At 46.6% G+C, this 14,475-nt stretch overlaps 7 protein-coding genes across 7 annotated transcripts; 2 read left to right on the forward strand and 5 right to left on the reverse strand.

Annotated features, from left to right (window-relative positions):
• Positions 1-99: 99 nt before the first annotated feature.
• Positions 100-668, reverse strand: N7473_003908 (uncharacterized protein; the record flags this gene model as incomplete). The annotated part of the gene is made up of 3 exons (XM_057149848.1): positions 100-309; positions 368-494; positions 547-668. The coding sequence occupies 3 exons, from the start codon at positions 666-668 to the stop codon at positions 100-102; spliced, it is 459 nt and encodes a 152-aa protein (XP_057013502.1).
• Positions 669-1,338: 670 nt separating this feature from the next.
• Positions 1,339-2,330, forward strand: N7473_003909 (alpha/beta fold hydrolase; the record flags this gene model as incomplete). The annotated part of the gene is made up of 3 exons (XM_057149849.1): positions 1,339-1,725; positions 1,787-2,213; positions 2,269-2,330. 3 exons carry the CDS (start codon positions 1,339-1,341, stop codon positions 2,328-2,330), a joined length of 876 nt encoding a protein of 291 aa, XP_057013503.1.
• A 186-nt stretch (positions 2,331-2,516) lies between these two features.
• On the reverse strand, positions 2,517-3,731 carry N7473_003910 (uncharacterized protein). The gene is made up of 4 exons (XM_057149850.1): positions 3,424-3,731; positions 3,221-3,349; positions 3,023-3,139; positions 2,517-2,960 (listed from the first exon to the last, which is right to left on the reverse strand). The coding sequence occupies exons 1-4, from the start codon at positions 3,715-3,717 to the stop codon at positions 2,829-2,831; spliced, it is 672 nt and encodes a 223-aa protein (XP_057013504.1). The 5' UTR covers positions 3,718-3,731; the 3' UTR covers positions 2,517-2,828.
• A 1,424-nt stretch (positions 3,732-5,155) lies between these two features.
• Positions 5,156-6,715, reverse strand: N7473_003911 (uncharacterized protein; the record flags this gene model as incomplete). Its single annotated transcript, XM_057149851.1, has 1 exon — positions 5,156-6,715. One exon carries the CDS (start codon positions 6,713-6,715, stop codon positions 5,156-5,158), a length of 1,560 nt encoding a protein of 519 aa, XP_057013505.1.
• Positions 6,716-8,048: 1,333 nt separating this feature from the next.
• N7473_003912 (uncharacterized protein) lies at positions 8,049-8,849 on the reverse strand (the record flags this gene model as incomplete). Its single annotated transcript, XM_057149852.1, has 1 exon — positions 8,049-8,849. One exon carries the CDS (start codon positions 8,847-8,849, stop codon positions 8,049-8,051), a length of 801 nt encoding a protein of 266 aa, XP_057013506.1.
• Positions 8,850-9,677: 828 nt separating this feature from the next.
• On the forward strand, positions 9,678-9,998 carry N7473_003913 (uncharacterized protein; the record flags this gene model as incomplete). Its single annotated transcript, XM_057149853.1, has 1 exon — positions 9,678-9,998. One exon carries the CDS (start codon positions 9,678-9,680, stop codon positions 9,996-9,998), a length of 321 nt encoding a protein of 106 aa, XP_057013507.1.
• A 1,518-nt stretch (positions 9,999-11,516) lies between these two features.
• N7473_003914 (peroxisomal copper amine oxidase) lies at positions 11,517-13,873 on the reverse strand. Its single transcript, XM_057149854.1, has 3 exons — positions 13,295-13,873; positions 11,983-13,233; positions 11,517-11,925 (listed from the first exon to the last, which is right to left on the reverse strand). Exons 1-3 carry the CDS (start codon positions 13,746-13,748, stop codon positions 11,579-11,581), a joined length of 2,052 nt encoding a protein of 683 aa, XP_057013508.1. The 5' UTR covers positions 13,749-13,873; the 3' UTR covers positions 11,517-11,578.
• Between the last annotated feature and the right edge of the window lie 602 nt (positions 13,874-14,475).

Below are 14,475 nucleotides of genomic sequence, written 5' to 3' on the forward strand. Positions count from 1 at the left end.
TAAATTCTTGAGATTTGCTGCACTTATTACTCTCATTCAAAGGACAAAGTTTGCACTCTTACACTACCGCGCCAAAACCACTAACCTCTATAAGAACATTCAATTTTGTCCCTGAATAGAGTTCGCCGACTTGAGAAGAACCAAAATTGGAACTGAGATACTCCACGCCCAAAGTCCAGTCCGCAAATAGCTTGCAGCTTCAGACTTAACGCCCATGTAAGCCATGGTGTAAAGTACGCGAGCGCAGAGATAGTCAAAGGCAAACCAGTTCAAGTCTTTCGCGGGAAGCTTTGCCAGGTTACCGGCCAGCTGTATTGAAACAGCTCATTAGCTTTATGAAATTTAATATGGATGAGAGTAGATAGACTTGCCATTGCAGCGGCGAACATGGGAACTCCCTCCAGAGCATTGAGATGGGCCCCCGGGCCCTGGCGAGTTTGTCCCAGACTTGACCGGGAATGCGCCCCTTCAGATTGGACAGATTCTCCCGGGGCCTATATTTCTGTTAGTTCAGCAATTAATTAGTAGTTGGGATTAGCGACATACAAAATGTTGCTTGACTGCCCTTTGGCGTTGGCCATCATTTTCACAATGTAGTATCCATGCGGGGTGATGCCGAGGCCGTACGCCGCAATGATGGAATGGATGGAATAGTTGTTGCTAGACATAGTGTCAAATGGAGGTACTTCGGATCAATTGAAGAGATTTGATCGTTGAAAGTAAATGGATGTCGAGCTGGATATTTCGTAAGTATGATGGGAGTGTCTCAGGGCACACTTCATCGCTTTTATACTTTGAGGCGCATAACGTTAACATCTTGCATGTTAACGCATCCTAGATTTATCACAACGTGGACAGAGATAGTCATTATTCCGAGGGAAATACTTACGGTCCGTTTTTCAAATGCATATCGGTAAACGGGATAATACGACATGGTAACTAACTCCTTAGTCTATCTCGTGTTATGCGAGGCGTCGGATTGGCGGGTTCCAAGGTCGGGGGTTGGCGGCTTACAGCCACTGCCCCGTTGATTCTGCACACGAGCATAACGTTATGTTCGTAGCGACTAATTTAGTGACCATAACGCTTGGGCTAGTAGCAAGGAATACGAACTTGGTAAGGCTCAAGGTATATTTGGATGATCTCGAAGGGATTTTCTACATAACGCACTTTTCTAAGTTCATAACGACCGAGGATCGAGTATATATAGATCTCGACAGTCCCTGCACACCTCTGCATCTCATCAACAGTATCTCAACACTTCCGATCAGAAATACAAAGAAGCTTTTCAAATCTGCAAACAGATTTTCCAATTTATTGTTCCGAAAGACAACACAAATGCCTCGCTACACTTCCCCCGTGGACGGTGCACAACTGTACTATCGCGACTACAAACCACTGGAAGCAACAGGCACCAAACCCGCCCTCATCTTTCTTCATGGATGGCCATATTCTTCACTAGCATGGGAAACTCTCACCGTGCAGTTATGTGAGAATCATGGCTTCCGATGCATCGCCCCCGATCGCCGTGGATTCGGCAAAAGTGACTGGGATGGCCCTCAAAGTGATGCTCAGATCACTTATGAGACCTTTGCCCAGGATACCGTGCACTTGCTGGAGAAATTCCTCGATGTTGGGTCTTTCGTGTTTATTACTTCTAGTATGGGTGCTGGAGAGAGTGTGCTGGCGCTTGAAGCGAGTGATTATCTTAGGAAGAATTGCAAGGTATGAACAATATTCTGCTCCTACCTTACTAGTTGTAGAGAGCATTGCTAATTGTTGGCAGGGACTCATTTGGGTGGCCCCAGCACTTCCAGGTAAATTACCAGGAGAAGACAATCGAAGCACCGGGCCGAAGGTAGTCTGGGATGACATCTGCACTGGTTTCCAAAAAGCCCGAGCTGACTTTGTTCATGCTGCCCTCCCTGGAGTCATTGTGGGTACTTCAGGGCTCAGTGTATCTCCTGAGGTATTGAGGCAACATGAGAGAATTGTCGAAGACGCCGATGGGCTGGCAATCCAGCGCTGTGCTCATATTGTCCGCGAAGCTGATTTCAACGAGAAACTCTTGCGACTGGGAGAAGACTCTCAGGTGCCTATTCTTTGTGTCCATGGGGACTCTGATACAGGTGCCCCATATGAGAAGAGCACGAAGGTGGTCAAGGAGATCATCCCGCGAGTTCAGGTGGAACTGTATGAGGAGGCGGCTCATGGTAAGGATCTCCAGTTATTTTCGTCGAATAAACAACTTGCTCATGTTTACTATAGCTCTTAATGTCACCCATGCTGAAAGATTGCTCGGAGATGTTCTGAAGTTTGTTAAGTCTTGAACGGTGACAAGTGGCTGACTTGCGTTCATCTGAGCTTTGAGAAGTTCCTGTTTTGCTTATTTCAACCTGGAGTTACAGCTTTCGCCATATTGTATTTCTTGGTTTGCACATAATTATTCAATTGCTCACAATAAACAACGTTAATATTTCTTCAGTGTTTATTTGTCTCCACGCCCGTGGCTTCAACTTCGGTATAACATGGTTGCACAATTTAGTCTGTCTGCTTGCTTCTTCGCTATGCAAATTGTGTATTAGATAATGATATAGCAGCTAATCAGACTATCTATCCACATTATGGTATTGTTGGCTGAAAAGAAAAGTCATAGCTGAGAATGGAGGATGTAGACGCTATCAAACATTTGGCTTAACTCTGGCTGCATCCGGATCGAATGGAACTTTTGACAACCGAGAGTTTTGAAGACTCGGTTCTCTCTCACACCATATCTGCAAAGATTGTCACGGCACGTCGACTTCTTGAGAAGCTTGGTACCAGGAGATCTACAGCAGGGACTCCTTGGAGTCAAGCGCCTTGGAGGCCTTGTCGAGAGAAGCGTACATGGCAGAGTTGTCAATCTTGATGGTGGAGACGCAGAAGGGCAATGCTTTGCTGGCGACACGATCGAGGAAAGCCTATAGATTGGCAAGGCAAGTTAGATTGCGGCTTAAGTGACTTGAGCTGACAATCAGCTTACAGAAACGTTATCCTTGTTCCGAGCGATGGCATCACGCAGAGTCTTGCGCTGGGTTTTGTTGAAGGACATGGCGTAATCGATGAAGGCGTTGTTGGCTTCAATACTGCTAAGAGCAAACTAGATTCCAGACAAGATTTCTCGTTAGAATAAGAGGAATCTGAAATCAGACCTTCGGGAATGATAATTTGCTCATATTACCCCGTGGAAGGCCTGGCAGAGAACCATCTGAATGGCATCACCTGGCGCCTCGTCGATCTCCATCATGTTCATCATAGCCAAGTCCTCGGCCTCGGTAGTGGCAGTGGCGTTGTAAGAGGATACAACATTCTGTATTGAAGATTAGCCATTCAGTTCATCAGTGTATTAGAGTTTTTCTGGCCTTGGATCGGGAGATTATGTACATCAGCAGTGACACCAGCGGTATGGTGAGCTAGGTGATTCAAGAGCAGAGTGGTCTGCTTCTGGCCGATATCAAGTCCAGCAATGTTGTTTTGCAAGCCAATGGCGAGGTCAGAGGCGCTCGTAGCCGCGAAGACGGAGGTGGTCAGGGTCAAGGCCACAGTCAGGATGACGTTCTTGAGCTGCATTGTGTTTGAGGTAAAGACTGTATAGAGTGCAGCAATGAGTGTACTTCGTAGACCAAGTCTCGAGATGATGGCAACGAGGGTGGAAACGTGTAGGAATGGCCGGCACATGAGGTCCTTTTATTATGAACCATGTCGTTATGACAAATTATCGTAGCTTGACTGTATGTTCAGTCTGCCTTCAAAAGTACCGTTAGCATTCACAAACGCAGCAACGACTCAGGGGTTTGGTAATTTGACTGTGCCGGGCTCCAAGTTGCGATACACTACTGCACCTGGCCAGGAACTAGTGGCCTAAGAATGAGGGGATTTGACCTTTGCTGCTCGTGGAGCCAAGAACCATGCATCAGTGGGACTATGATCTACGCCAATGCAGGTGGAGGCTTGAAGAGGTGCGCGGGCATTGGGATCTCGATGTCAGGCCATAACTATTGAACGACGCGGAGGTCTGAAATTGAGACCGTGTGGACCTTCAAATTTTAGCTGCCGACGAACCCTAAGTGTTAAATCAGGAACGGGCCAGCTGGTGGGCAGCGCAGGCAGATCATTTCTCTTCTGAGATAGTCTAAAATATTAACTCAAATACCCCATCTTAGAGGGCTTCGGCCCCCACAGCCCGAGCAGTGAGCACAGGGCACATAGATTTCCCCTTATGATAGTGAGATTAAATACTCTGTTGTTTGTTGGTCAAGATCCCTTGTACCTTCAAGATGGCATTGTAACATATGAATGAGATGGATGGCGATTCAAGCATTTCAGAGGAGCAATACGAGCGTACTAGCTACTAAGCCATATGTATTCAGGGGTTATGGTGTCTAAGCCTGTCAGAAAAACAAAGACTTCCAAGACATGATAATCATATTTTATGCAGCACAAGGCAACCCTCTATCTGCATTGAGATAGATACGTATAGTGAGTTCTGTCACATAAATATCGTTTTCGCTCAAAAAACTCTATTGATAACAATCTTTGGTCTATATCAGCTTCCGCGTTCATGACGGCGTGAGCTATCATAAGGTACGTTGTTCCCAAAAGAACTTGCCTTTGATTTGGCCAACTCCTCATAACAGACAAAGTACATGATGGATTCGAAAAATCCTGTCCAAAAATTGAAATCTCGGGCTCTTACAGCTCTGCCGGGTAGGATCACCAGTTCCTACAGGCACGACGCCGATCCCCATCTTATCTCGTGTATGGACCATTATGAGGTCTTTTTAGAAATGATCTGCAGGAGGAGTAATCTGTAGAGATGAGCCAATTCAAATCGCGATCGGAGACCCATCTATTTGATCGTGTACTTTTTACAAACTCACCATTTTCCATTTGTGATTGGATCTATAGAGATACAATTTCTATTCATGAATGACGAGTAAGAAAGCCACTCGTCTTCAACAATACAATTATCCCTCCTGATGGTCATTCTGCTCAAGATCGTTCGGCGTCTTATTACCTAGTGAATCGACTTTTCAAATCCCGAAAAACAGTTTGGAAAGCAGAAGATAGTAGGATGGTGTTTTAAACTAGCTGCAAAGCGCTCACTATTTGGAAATCAATCCCCCTTCCGACAACGGCAATAGAGGGTATCCGGCTTCAAGTCTGGTAAACGCTGACCAGATGTGCCTGCACGGCGCATCCCATCTTTGAAACAACCTTTGTCACCCCAGAAAAGGCGACCGTAATCCCAATCATCCACAAGCTGGATCACTCGGTCGAACTCGCCATACGTCGCCGGAAGACTACCCTTTGGCCGTTTCTTCAACATCCATTCCGACCCAATTGCCAAGATAACGAACAAAACCATCAAAGCAATAATCGGTAAAAGCGCAATATTAAACGAAACATCCGCCGTGAGCGCATACCCAAAGACCCACTGTATGATAGCCTTCATCGCCAACATGATCAGCGTCTGTCTGCTAACATTGGATTTCATAGAGGCGTCGGCATCGACGCCGACGGTTTCCAACTCGCGCCATGCTGCTTCGTCACGCGAAAGATTGAATAGTAGCTCCACGCAATGCAATGCAAAAGTGAGAAACGATTGCGCTATGATTTGGATGATTAATCCAAGCCAATAAGGGGGTGATTTGGTGATTCGCTTGTAGTCCCAGTACAGGGCTCCGTAGAATCTCCAGTATCCGTCTGCGCCGCTTGAGAAATCACCGAAGTTCTCCGCCATGTAGCCGTTGGTTGCAACCACGATTCCTTGTGATAGAGACCAAAGAGTGAAAAGCGCGCAGAATCCCCAGATCAGGCCTCGAATGATTTGAGTATGTGGTGCTATATCGAGCATTGGGTCTTGGATCTCCCGGGAAGTGAAGGTAAATTCCGGACATAGATCTTCGGACGGGTCATTGGCTGTCTCTTTGCCATCGACCCAGGCCCTCGCATTGGATAGAAGAGAGTTGTTCCAGATCCGAACTCCGCTACTGTATAATAAACTATAAGTCGACACACTGACCTGTAAGAGAACCCCAATGCCGAGAGCAAATATTGCTAGTCCGTTGATATCGATAATATCCGAGCTTTCCGACGGACCGTATTCCACTTCGCGCGTCTTTTCATCCCACTCTCCGACAATGACCACATCTGTAATGGCAGCCGAGGTAGCCCCGTACGAAATAGCCAGCCCAAGAAGAGAAATCCAGTTCATGTACCAACTATTGGGCCCGTGGGCCTTGGCACTGGTAAAGAGTCGCACATTCGAATTGAACTTGAGGCGACCCTCTCTGAAAAGAGCCCATTTGAGGGTAGTGGCATGTATGTAATTTGTAGTGTCAAGGATAATAGTCACGAGGAGGTTCAACAGTAGCTGTACCAGTATCGAGGTTCCCTGATGCAGCTGTTGGATTCGATGACTAGGAGGATAGGTTTTCCCAGGTCTCATAGTATGCAAGAAGAAATTGACCATGATAACTTTCAAATTCATGTATGATGGGATGGGAAAGTGGTCGGAGCTGAGCATGATCGATCCTGCAATGAGACACAGCGATGCAAAAATCCATCCGAATGCTAGTCCGGCTATGCAAAAGTTGCGTGTTCCCAAGTCTGGGTCCACCTTTCCATGATGCGACTTGCAGACTGCTTTAGTCTCAATACTATCGTCGGTCATGCTCGACAGCGATGAATCAGTTCGAGATGTCCGCATTGACAAGACTCTGAATGGATCCACTTCAAGTTTGAATCCTATAAGCATTCATGTATGTCATGAATTTGTACATAATTTTTGACAACTCACTCAGACGTTTTGAAGGTCAAAAGCGACCTTTGAGTCCTGTAGGCTTCACGGCGTGTAGGATGGCGAAATTCACTTCTAGCGTTGTTCTTTTCCTCCCACCACCCTGATGGAAGACATGGTAGGCTTATATCATGGGCTGTGGCAGTGCCAGTAAGGAGAAAGAGGAGTTGATGAGTTCTTTGCGAGTTAGTGAAGCCAAGATGGGGAAGGAATGTCGGGTTTATCATCTTGACATCCCTTGTATGTAGCCAAGTAAATCTGTTTCCCTTACAAGGCTCACGGGAATTTAAGGCAGCCAGTGTGCCCATGCTTATTTGGCGTTGATAGCGGGAAGTGGAGCCTTAAGTCGCAGAAGAATGCCAGCCCTTCACTACCCCGTGGTGAGCAAATGGTCGAGACATCTTGAAGGTAGAATGGAATATTTCTCGAGACCACAAAGGATCTAAAAATGCATGACGTTGCCAGCAGTGGTAGATGTATAAAGAAGCTTTAAAATCTAGACTCGTCAAGTTGTTTTCTTCAACTAAACACGAATTGGCTGGCATGCATTTAATTCTGATTCTCCTTGCTCTTTTCCCGCTCAGCCATGCACGCGCAGTGAATATCAGTCATCTGCCAGCTGCCCCAGATTCCTCCGATGCTTATAATTCCACAACCGAGTTTGCCTGCAATTGCCTTCCAGCTGAAGACTGCCCGAAACATTGCACGTGTTGCTTACATACTGAGCAATATGATCAATTCCTTTTATATGGAGGTACGTTTGTCAACCTCACTGCTGGTGCAGGGGAAAATCGAAGAAAACGCTAACAACTTCTTAGACTCGCGCATTTTGGGGGATAATTAGTTCGCTCCTGTGAAGGATATGAGACGATATCGATTAGGAGGGAGAAATGATCGGAAGATTGGCACACTGCAGTCAAGTTCAACTTGTTTTCCTTGAAAATATTTCTGCAACCAAGTATAAATTTCAATTAATGCCTGAGAGAATGGCGGGGTTCGAGTGCAGTACGTCGCGAAACCGGTGCAACCACTCCATTCTTCGATTGACTTTTCTGGCCCTTACGCGAAGACACACTAGTCTATTTTTAGAGTTCTTCTGGGAGTTGCGTATGTATTTCTTCGTACGTAGGTTACATAATAATTTCAGGTATATATTCGAGTGTAAATTCAATACAGCGGGCCTCCGCTGACCCACAAACGCGCCATATCAGTAACGCTCCATAATGAGCTGTGTCTTGAGCGAGTCCTCTGCCAGCAGCCAACCCTGGCTCTCCAAATAGGCAGCTAAGTTTGTCTGCTCAACCGAGGCTGTCATACGACTCGTTGTTTTGAAAGAAGCCTCAACGATGTACTCGATTCCTGTGCCTGTGGAGTTCAGGAGGGGCCAGGTCTCGAAGTATAGCTGCATTCCTTTCCACAAGCCAGTGGACCGCCTGACGAGGACTGGCCCAAAAATGCGCGACACCGCTAACGCGCCGGTGCCCCATTTGTTGCTCCCAAAGTTATCAAACTTGTCCGGCGCCTCATCGATCAGCATTTTACGCGAGTTGGGGGTATCCGGTAGGTCAATTCTGTTAACCCCGGTGTCCATCACTGTTTTCTTGCGGCTGATAGAAAGCGTCTGCTTCTGGTAACCCCATTCCACTTGAGCCTTATATTTTGTACTCCTGGCGTTTAAACCATCGTTATTAGCCGCAGTAAGAGCGGTATCAACATCGCAGCCCACGATGGGATACCGCTTCTTATACGTCAACTCGAAGTCGTTCTCGTTTTCGGCCTTGCGGATACGGGCGCTCCAGCCGGCGAGGTAGATCTCCTTGGAGCCTTTGTCAAGGAACTGGACATTTATCCTAGTGACAGTCGGGGCAATATGGAAGGCCGATAGAACAGTACTCGTTAGCTCATGTTCAGGGCCAAGAACCGCTGTCGGATTGAGCAAGAGCCTGACCTCGTAGTCGGGGATTATATTTGGCTCTGACTGGGTTGGGAAGCCCACGATAGCGGCCATGATAAGCGGCACAGGATGGATATTTACTAGCTGAGAGCTCGTGGATGTGAATTAGATGAAGAAGTTTCAACTTTTTATTATACCCTCCATGAAAGATCATATAGCTTGTGCCATTTATATGCCAAGAACAAAATAAAAGTTTAATTTATTGGCTACGCATGACCCGTTTCTCGGCCGCAAACGGCCCTCCTCAGGTCGTTCTATCTGGACAGGGTCTAGACCATAGAACATATAATAGACTCAATATAACCATTTAAACTCGTTTTAAATGCAGACGTCATGAAAATTTACAGAACTGAGGCAGGGAGTATTCGTGCTTGGAACATACTATCACAATCCTGATCGGATGGACTGAACTCACTAAAGAAAGTTCTGCGATTCAATTCATCGCAAAATCATTTTCTTCCTCCTAACAAATGAGAAAAAAAAGAAGGGGAAAAAGCATATACTGATTACCATCATAAACCACTATGTGCACGCTGTACAATTTATTTGAAATAGTTTATTTATCGGCTCAAGTAGCATTGTGTCATCTAGTATTGTATTTAGACATGTTGAATTAGTCCCTTGTCGATTTAATCTAGATTTCACTTCGCTTACGACCAAACTTTACGTAAATCAAGTGACCATGGAAAAGTTTCTTGTGCCATAAATCTAGACTGGCGAGACTCTTCTAGCAGGAGCTCTGGAACTTCCTCCCATCTATAAAATCGCCTTTCTCACCCTGGGCTTCTTTAAAAGAATTATAACCCGGATCATCGAACAACCTTATCCATATTCTTGAGCATCAAAGAGCCTTAGCCTCACCTTGAGTAACCCACAATCGTAATGTCTAGCGACAGAAAAACCTTCGAAGCAGAATTATATGGCGAGCATGAAGGTCGACATCCTTCCATGAGCGACCTCAAGGACCGACTCTCCGTTCAGATCAGAGATACCTTTCCAAACAAAATTGCCGAGCGTCCTGGTACAGCTTGGGTGGATTACCACAGCCATACTAAAAAAGTGGCGGAGCACGGCAAGTCGTATGATGATGCGACGAACGATGAAATCTGGTTTGACCATGATGGTTCCGAGACCAAGCACGGACACTGGAAAGGCTGGACTACGGCTCATATCAAAGCAAGTTTTCATGTTGAGGATGTTTGATCTTGTTTTGATGCTGGTGGTGTGGCGGGACAGCACGGGAAAGTGATTTAGGAAGTACAGTGAATTACATACAATTCAGCTTCAATCTGGTCTCCAGATTCGCTGCATTTCGTAAGAGTAAACTGATATTTTTATAGAAGCGAAGAGTAGTTACTATAATGACTCGTATATGGTAGGACTCTGGGAGCAAACGATAAACATGTTTGATTTTGAATTTGATTCTGCTGAAAAGATAACTGAAACTAGCGTCAAGGGTAGCAGCCGTACTAGGCGTTCGATTTACTATCACTTAGCTTCATAGTGTAGTAAATAGTCTAATAAATGACTAGCTTACAGGAAAGCCATCTAAGTCAACAACACTTAGGGATTAGACCCGTCGGTTAAATCCTAGAGCTTATAAATTAAACTCACTAAAATAATATATATGTATATAAATTCTTATACTTATAAATATAGATAGGATTAGGATTATAAGTATACTTCGTACTAAATATTTAAAGTTTCCCTCCTTCCCTTAGATATGAAAGGGCGACTGACGTCTACGTTTATCATGAGTGTTTAACTACTATATTCCTAGTCTACTATTTTCCTAGTCTACTATATTCCTAGTCTACTATATTCCTAGTCTACTATATTCCTAGTCTACTATATTCCTAGTCTACTATATTCCTAGTCTACTATATTCCTAGTCTACTATAAACGCTATAGTCTCTATAGCCCTGCTGGATAAGATAGTCGCTGTTTGCGGATTTATAACTTAGGGTTAAAGAGGAAGAAGATCCCCGCCACTAAGCATCTTTACCTTATCTTATTCTTAATATCCTTAGCAATCTTCTGTAGTCACGCCTTTCCGTCCTGGTCGGGTATCAGAACCATCAGGACTAAATGTGTTCTCCTCGTTCGACACATTATCGTATATCTTCCCATGATCTGCCACCTTGCGAGTATAGCCGTAATAATCCACAAAAGCAGTTCTAGGGAGATCAGCAATGACTCCCACAAGAGCCTTTTTGACGTCTGCTGTGAGCCGAGTCTTGAGGTCTCTCATCGAGGCATCTCCACGTCTAAGCTCTCCGGACGGCTTGCAGTAAAAGTTTCAATGTGACCAGACATTGTTGGCTTTTTCAAGATTGTGCAGGGTTCTTTGGTGTTCTGAAAGATATTTTGAGGTAAGAATATACTAGTTCGAAACTCAGCAATTATATATGTAGAAGACGTCGCTATTCCTCACCGTCAGATTCTCGACCATGACATCACCAGCCTTGATTAATGGCAACCAACCCTGGCCACGGCTCTGGTAGACATTAAACGACTGAAAGCCAATTGACTGGGTTGTACGACGTGTACTGTACAGTACACAAGTAATGTAAGCCACTATTCTGCTAAGGTCTGGCACCGAGTAAGACTCCCAGCCCGTCACTTGGACACAGGGGTGACGGAGGGACGTGTCAGGTCGCTAGGTTCTCATGCGATTCGGAGCTCTTGACTCCCTAAATCTCCAATAATCAATCATATATACACACAGAACGAAGAAACCAGAGCTAAAAGACAACTCCTCTCAACATGAACCAGCCATCATCTTACACCAAAACACTCGATCCATCACTCTTCTTGCACCCACAAGCTCCCGCCCCAGATGCGACCTGCGTCGGTGTCCGCGAATAGCTAGGCGGGACATCAAGAACAGGGTTACGATCAAAGAAGTTGCGAGGGCGAAGAAGCAACGTCATAGGCTCAGCCGGCATAATGGGATAATCTTCCGGCGAGGGGAAGTGAGTAAGACCGAATGTGTGCCAAAGGACAATGTCGGTGTTGTCAATTGAGCAGTCGGATCCTGCGGACTCAATCCACGCGGGTAGACCCTGTGAGGGTTCGCCGGAAGTTTGGGGAACGTGGCGGCCTGCGGGGTGGATTTCGTCGTCGGAGTCTGGAATGGAATGTTGTTAGAAATTTGGAAAGAAGGAGTAAGGGGGTTGGAAAATACATTTTGTGACGTGGACCGCGTGACGCGCGAATCCGGCTCGCTTCCAGACGAGACCGCCCTCCTTGGGGAGGAGGGGAGGTACGTCGCGGCTGACGAGCTTGTAGGAGACGGGCTTTTTGCTGTATGGGTTTAGCTTGTTGGTATTTGCCATATCCCAGGTGCGGCTGGTGGAACCGTCGTAATCGGACATGGCCTCGCGGGGAGTGTTGAATTTGGTCTTCTTTGCGTAGAAGGCATTGCCGTACTTGTTCTCGGCGCTGCCAACTTCGCCCGGGCCACGGACAGCATCTACCTGGAAGGCTGTGTTGTTGGGACCGTCGATGTTGGGATCCACGCGCAGGCAGAAGAGATGCTGGTGATTGTGCGCGTTGACACCGGGGTAGACCTCAGTGCCCCAGCCCTTGGTGTCCTCGCCGGGGTTCATGGCGTATGTGTTGAGGATACCGGTCAGCTTGATCTCCAGCTGGACGGTACCATCCTGGTGGAAGATCCAGTACACGCAGTACTCGTAGTTCGCAGCGGTGAAGATGTGCGAAATGATGAGCTTGCGACCGCGAGTCACCACGATTGACTCGTCGCGGAAATCAGTGTGCTTAAAGAGAATGCCGGCGTCTTCTTCGTGGATGCAAATAGCGTTCTTGATGACGGTAGAGGCACCGGCTCTGTTGACGAACGAGGCATCCATGTAGTGAATGGCACCCTTGCAATCACAGCCAAGGGACAGACTGTTGGTCATGTAACCACCGCCATATTCACCAAGATCAAAGGCATGCTTTCGCTGGTGAGGGTGCTCGGGATTTCCATAAGGAACAACCATCTCTGCCAGAGAGAGGCGCCAGAAGACTGGTCGAACATTGCCCTTATCATTGAATGTGATGTTGTTCAGGACGATACCTTCACGGTAATTGAAACCAACGTGAATGCTCCAATTCTGCCACTCAATGGTCCGTCCCTTGACCTCGAATGAAACACCCTCGGGTTGAGTGATGTGAATTGGCTTGATGTCCTTGCGGAAGCCACCCTCCTGCTCAATGGACGCCGGGTGGTAGTTGTTTGGGGGAGCCTTGTTGATGGGTCGGCGCACGGGAGGCACATCAATGTGAATGATCTGCTTGGTCTCCGCATTGTAGATGGGGCAGAAGTCGAGGGGATAGGTATATTGCGAATCATCGGGATGAGGTCGGTAGTACATGAGGGCTTGTTGCAGACGCACTCCACTGCCGAAACGCTCATCATATCCAATTGTCCAGGCTGAATGGAAGATTAGCATACTGCGCACTTGATTGTCAAATTATCAATGATTTGCACTCACGATCACAGTAGACCTTATGCATATCCTCTGGAGGAATGCCAATAATCCCACACTGCTCAATAACCTTAGGATCCTTGCGCACAACATGCTCAACCTCCTGCAGATCCTCCATAGTAATCAAAGGCTGCACATCCGGCGTGTGCTTCCATTCCAAGATCTTATTACTCTCAAGATCAACCACACCGTCGTACACCTTGCCACCTGGAGCAATGGCAACGATATCGGCCTTTCGTACTGGACGAGGAGCAGTCTCTGGATTGGCCACCCAGGCCATCATCTCGGCCTTGCGCGGCTCATAGAGAGTCACAGCGTTGTAATGAAGGGCGCCATGTTCCTTTCGGATAATAGCTACGACAGCATCAATCTCTGCTGAGGTGAGGGGATCGAAAGGATGCGGTGGTGCAGCTGTCGCAGTGACGTGGTGAGCCAGCTGCTGGAGCCGGTTGAGAACCATGCTGGTGTGATGTATATCCAGCGGTGATGGGATATAGTTCGACGGGTGTTGTTGTAGTGTATAGAGGGTAGGTCGCAAGGTAGCTCGTTATGTTGAGAAGCCACTAATGTATCAATGATGACCACAGCCAATCCGTGAAATGGACTTGATTCAGACACTCTATGTGGGAAGCTCAAGGTATTTAAATGTAGCACCCCTCCATTGTCGAGCTCCCCAGCTGTATCGATTAGATAAGAGAGGGTTCATTGCGGAGGCCGGATCCCTTTGCCTAATTGGGTTTAGCGTGTATAGTCTATGCATCAAGCACTCGAAAGAGGCAACCCGATGCTTGCGAGCAGATAACACTTGGACCAACTGTCTCCTGTGATGGTTACTCATGGCATTTGTAACGCGGGGCTTGCGGGATCGCATCCTGCCCCTCAATGCGGAAACAGGATACTTAGCGATACAATCCCAGTGCTAATGGATAATAGTAACAGCTTTCCAGTACTCGAGGTTCATACTTCATTCTCTACGCAGTGAGAATATTTGACGCCAATTTGGCAATGAAAAAGTAATTGAAGATTCCGCTGTACATAAGACTCCCCACTCTAACAAGAAGCATAGACAACGCGATGAATACCATAGCAGATAGGCAAAAGAAGGCCCGAAAGCCCAAACGCCTTGAATATGGAATCAGGTACCAGCCAAATCAACACGCAAAGACAAAGATCAATAGAGACTTAAA

Source organism: Penicillium subrubescens (assembly GCF_028828155.1).
Source record: "Penicillium subrubescens strain IBT 31985 chromosome Unknown utg000002l_segment0_segment0, whole genome shotgun sequence".
Taxonomy (NCBI): domain Eukaryota; kingdom Fungi; phylum Ascomycota; class Eurotiomycetes; order Eurotiales; family Aspergillaceae; genus Penicillium; species Penicillium subrubescens.

Bases quoted from the DNA above. Each gene is read 5' to 3' on its own strand.
- N7473_003910 (XM_057149850.1), bottom strand. From the start codon at position 3,717: ATGTGCCGGCCATTCCTACACGTTTCCACCCTCGTTGCCATCATCTCG. The intron at 3,350-3,423 runs GTACATAATCTC...TCTTCAATACAG, and splicing joins CCGCTGGTGTCACTGCTGAT to AATGTTGTATCCTCTTACAA. The intron at 3,140-3,220 runs GTAATATGAGCA...TCTGGAATCTAG, and splicing joins TCTGCCAGGCCTTCCACGGG to TTTGCTCTTAGCAGTATTGA.
- N7473_003914 (XM_057149854.1), bottom strand. From the start codon at position 13,748: ATGGTTCTCAACCGGCTCCAGCAGCTGGCTCACCACGTCACTGCGACA. The intron at 13,234-13,294 runs GTGAGTGCAAAT...TCTTCCATTCAG, and splicing joins GCATAAGGTCTACTGTGATC to CCTGGACAATTGGATATGAT. The intron at 11,926-11,982 runs GTATTTTCCAAC...ATTCCATTCCAG, and splicing joins CGCGGTCCACGTCACAAAAT to ACTCCGACGACGAAATCCAC.